We start from the raw sequence: 4,843 nt of genomic DNA on the forward strand, positions 1-4,843 counted from the left end.
TACATTTTATACGACATGGTAGTTTGTACAAAAAAATATTTACCTTTTTAGTTATTTTTGTTCATATATTTTTTATAATTAATTTTATCTATTTATATTTGTGAATTAACTATATAAATTTATAAACAGATACATAGTTTTATTTATCATGTTTGTAGATAAATATAAATATTAAATTTTACTATTTTATATTTATTTTATTTTATATATTAAAATTAAAATTATATATTTTATTTTTATAAAAAAATTAAAATTTTGAACCTAGATAAAACTATAATATTTGCCTCAGGCCCCCAAACTCCTTTCGCACGACACTGACGGGGACAAGTAGGAGTAGGGAGGGAGGAGAAAGAATTCATCGAAATACAATTTGTTGAACTAATGACCATACTTATTTTTTTTTGTAATCAATGACCATACTTATTATGAGTAGAGTTATGGTTGATTTCTCTTAAAAGAGTTTATATGTATCAGGTAACAGTTCATCTGTTATTCAAGGTTTGTTTACGAGACTTTGTGATTTGTTTTTTCTCGTAATAATTGAGTAGTTTGCTCCTCTCGAGCAATACTGACTTGTCAGGATCAAAATTATTGTTCATCACCAACTGATATTTTTTTTTCGGGGTTGGAGCCAAAAACAGAAAAAGAAATATCTCTAAGTGGTGGGGGCGGTGGGCCATTGAAGACAACCAAAACGTGGGGGCATCATTGTTATCCCAAAGGAAAAGTAAACACACTGCCCGTTTTTACTGTACCGATAAATTGATCTTGAAATGACAAAAGTACCCCACCCACCACTGGGGGCGTCACTACTGTGCATAGCACACGCGATTCACTCTATATAACCATAGGATCTCATCTCTCCACTCTCACTAAACCAAAATATCAACAGTTATATTTGGGGATCATCAGGGCTTCTTCTTCACCATGGATCCTTACAAGGTATCTCCATGTTCTTCTTACCCACTTTTTTTGTGTGTCTCTGTCTTTAATCAATCATATGTTTCTTTTCTTTTTTGGGACAAATAATCAATCATGTTCAGTTATGATGTTTCACTGTTTTTAATGAAGAGATGAAAGTTCAGTCCCATTGATGCTCTTCAAATTTTCCTTAAATTCATTTTTTTGCTTAAATTCTATGATCTTGAGCTATATATGGTGATGTTGATTTTTTTGGGGCTGGCTATCTTTAAAACGTTTTTGATCTAAAAAAAAACCAGTGCATGTGAAAAAACGCCGCATGTGGTTTGTTTTCTTCCTTATAGTAGAAGAAGCTGTTTTGTTGTTTGTGTTTTTTTATCATACACGTGTGTTCTAAAAAAGTGTTTAATCAATTGTTTAGACGTATGAATTTATCCAAATCAGAAATATTAATCAGTTGAATGATTTCTCATAGTACACCTGAGAAATCAAATCTACACGACTGATTAATCAAATTTAAATAATCTAATAACTTTAGGTCGAAACAAATGATTAATCATTTTAAACGTTCAATTAATCAGTAATCAGAGTAGGTCGATGATCAATCAATATTTTTTGTATATTATTTTCTCGTCTATAAACACATATCTCTGACCATCCGAATCCGATTACACCAACATTGAATATACAAAAAGTCTTAAAAAGCAAAGCAATAATTGAATAAACTTTTGGTTTATGTGAAATCTATCTAATCACCCATATCCGACATGTTACCCATAATTAAAAGCCTTCTTTGTCAACCGACGGTCTAGATCCGACCCAACAAACCGGGTTTCGTTTCATTCGAATTGCGTTATTATTTTTTTTTATCGTGATTGGTGAAAACGCGGGTAGCAGAGAAATTGATATCTTGTAACTGAAGTTAGGGCTTCGTTTCACGTATGCGTGTTGTGTCGGATCCATTCGATCGTTAGGATTTTACTGATAATCGATCGAACTGTGGTTTTTGCAGTATCGTCCTTCGAGCGCCTACAACGCTCCGTTCTACACCACAAACGGTGGTGCTCCAGTCTCGAACAACATCTCCTCCCTCACCATCGGAGAAAGAGGTATATATATCTACTTCTTATTATTGATATTCTAGTATGAAACTCAAAGAATCAGAACTGTTGAGTAACCTTTTGTTATGGAATGGATAGGTCCGGTTCTTCTTGAGGACTACCATCTGATCGAGAAGGTAGCCAACTTCACCAGAGAGAGAATCCCTGAGAGAGTGGTTCATGCCAGAGGAATCAGTGCTAAGGGTTTCTTCGAGGTCACGCATGACATTTCCAACCTCACTTGTGCTGATTTCCTCAGGGCCCCCGGTGTTCAAACTCCGGTCATCGTCCGTTTCTCCACCGTCGTTCACGAGCGTGCCAGCCCTGAAACCATGAGGGATATTCGTGGCTTCGCCGTCAAGTTTTACACCAGAGAGGTATAACTAGTTTCCATTTTTCTATATCCCTCGTTTTCTTAGAAACAAAGACAGATTTGAAATTTATAAGACGATAAAACATTTTTATATTAATAAACAAAAAAAACATTTTCGGTAATTTAGAAGCCACTTAATTTTATTTTATATATAATATTTTTTAAAAAATTTGAAAACCAGTGCATGTTTAGAATCAGTACTGATGCATGTCTCTCTTACTACTATTATAATAATTTCAGGGGAACTTTGATCTAGTTGGTAACAACACTCCAGTGTTCTTCATCCGTGACGGGATCCAGTTCCCGGATGTTGTCCATGCCCTGAAACCGAACCCGAAGACAAACATCCAGGAGTACTGGAGGATACTGGACTACATGTCCCACTTACCAGAGAGTTTGCTCACATGGTGCTGGATGTTTGATGACGTTGGTATCCCACAAGACTACAGACACATGGAAGGGTTCGGTGTCCACACCTACACTCTAGTTTCCAAATCCGGAAAAGTTCTCTTCGTGAAGTTCCACTGGAAACCAACTTGTGGGATCAAGAATCTCACTGATGAAGAGGCTAAGGTAGTTGGAGGAGCCAACCACAGCCATGCCACCAAAGATCTCCATGATGCTATCTCATCTGGTAACTACCCTGAGTGGAAGCTTTTCATCCAGACGATGGATCCTGCTGATGAGGATAAGTTTGATTTCGACCCGCTTGATGTGACCAAGATCTGGCCTGAGGATATCTTGCCTTTGCAACCCGTTGGTCGCTTGGTTCTGAACAGGACCATTGATAACTTCTTTAATGAAACTGAGCAGCTTGCTTTCAACCCTGGTCTTGTGGTTCCTGGGATCTACTACTCGGATGATAAGCTGCTTCAGTGTAGGATCTTTGCGTATGGTGACACTCAGAGACATCGTCTTGGACCTAACTATCTGCAGCTACCGGTGAATGCTCCAAAATGTGCTCACCACAACAATCACCATGAAGGTTTCATGAACTTCATGCATAGAGATGAGGAGGTACACGTCTTAGTATTATCACCACTTGAGCTACAAGTGTTTTTTTTTTACTTGAAAATCGAAATGTTAATTTATTGAGTGTTTGCTTGTGGCAGATCAATTATTACCCATCAAAGTTTGATCCTGTCCGTTGCGCCGAGAAAGTTCCAATCCCTAGCAAATCCTACACTGGAATAAGAACAAAGGTATGTGATTCACTCCATGCCTTTTTTACATTTTCAAAACCTTATATAGCTTGTGAATAGGTTTCCTAAAACAAGGTTTCATTGCTATTGTTGTAGTGTGTCATCAAGAAGGAGAACAACTTCAAGCAGGCTGGAGATAGGTACAGATCCTGGGCACCAGACAGGTAAAGAAAAACTCTCATCTCTCTCTCTCTCTTACATAACCCTCACAAGTACAAAAGCTTAATTTATAATCTTCAAATGTTTACAGGCAAGACAGGTTTGTTAAAAGATGGGTTGAGATCCTGTCAGAGCCGCGTCTCACTCATGAAATCCGTAGCATCTGGATCTCTTATTGGTCTCAAGTAAGAACACACAAAAAAAAAACATAAAATCTCCACTCTATTTTGTTTTTGCACCATTTTCAGCAAAACTAACAATTCTTATAAAATCTCTCTTCCAACAGGCTGATCGATCTTTGGGACAGAAACTGGCAAGCCGTCTCAATGTAAGGCCAAGCATCTAGAGACCAATCTACAGATATGCTTGTCTCTCAAAGGTACAGTCATATGATATTCTCATCGATCCATCATCGCTTGGTCGTTAAATCCTTCAAAAGATACTATTCCATGTATGGTTGTTTCGTGTTTGTATAATAATGATGCTTGTAATCTTATAAACCGATGTTTTACTATCGCTGTCTTTGTAATCTCCTTCACAATAAATCAATGTTTCTTGAGTATTAAGTTAATTCGACGACTATTATTTTATTTCAAAAGAGAATCTTGAAATGAAAACAAGACTAGTCTTTTTTTTTTTTCTGAAACACGAAAACAAGACTTGTCTATAACATGGTATATTGGTAATTTGGTAGAGTATCAATCAGCTAAAGCAAAGACGTGACGATATTATCCACACGTAAGTAATTAGCAGGACAGTTAAATTAATTGGTAATAGATCATTAAAATAAACAGTGACAATGAAACATTTACCAAAGGGTAATTCATGTTTGTAATCTTTCTGTTCACCATATTAACGAATATTTTCTCAAGGCATAATTTTTTAATATTTTTCTCTCGATTTAGTGTGCTTGTTAATTCTTACAGAATTGCATCTATGACGTGAGCTGATAGTTGGAGTTGTATCGTGGTCTAATGTCAGACGCACGACCATAAAGACTTTAATTAGCTAATACAGTCCGGCTAATCTGATGTCTTGGCAAGTATTTGAAAATGCTTTATTTTCTAAATTTCATATTAAGATATGCG

General features: G+C 36.3%; 1 protein-coding gene across 1 annotated transcript; it reads left to right on the forward strand.

Annotated features, from left to right (window-relative positions):
• The first annotated feature begins 786 nt into the window (after positions 1-786).
• LOC108822519 (catalase-3) lies at positions 787-4,326 on the forward strand. The gene is made up of 8 exons (XM_018595622.2): positions 787-942; positions 1,934-2,030; positions 2,121-2,398; positions 2,635-3,411; positions 3,507-3,596; positions 3,693-3,760; positions 3,847-3,940; positions 4,042-4,326. Exons 1-8 carry the CDS (start codon positions 928-930, stop codon positions 4,099-4,101), a joined length of 1,479 nt encoding a protein of 492 aa, XP_018451124.1. The 5' UTR covers positions 787-927; the 3' UTR covers positions 4,102-4,326.
• Positions 4,327-4,843: the final 517 nt, after the last annotated feature.

This window comes from Raphanus sativus, unplaced genomic scaffold, assembly GCF_000801105.2.
Source record: "Raphanus sativus cultivar WK10039 unplaced genomic scaffold, ASM80110v3 Scaffold2721, whole genome shotgun sequence".
NCBI classification, from domain to species: domain Eukaryota; kingdom Viridiplantae; phylum Streptophyta; class Magnoliopsida; order Brassicales; family Brassicaceae; genus Raphanus; species Raphanus sativus.

Coding starts and splice junctions, on each gene's coding strand:
- LOC108822519 (XM_018595622.2), top strand. Junction 2,031..2,120: donor CCTCACCATCGGAGAAAGAG/GTATATATATCT, acceptor TGGAATGGATAG/GTCCGGTTCTTCTTGAGGAC. Junction 3,761..3,846: donor AGATCCTGGGCACCAGACAG/GTAAAGAAAAAC, acceptor AAATGTTTACAG/GCAAGACAGGTTTGTTAAAA.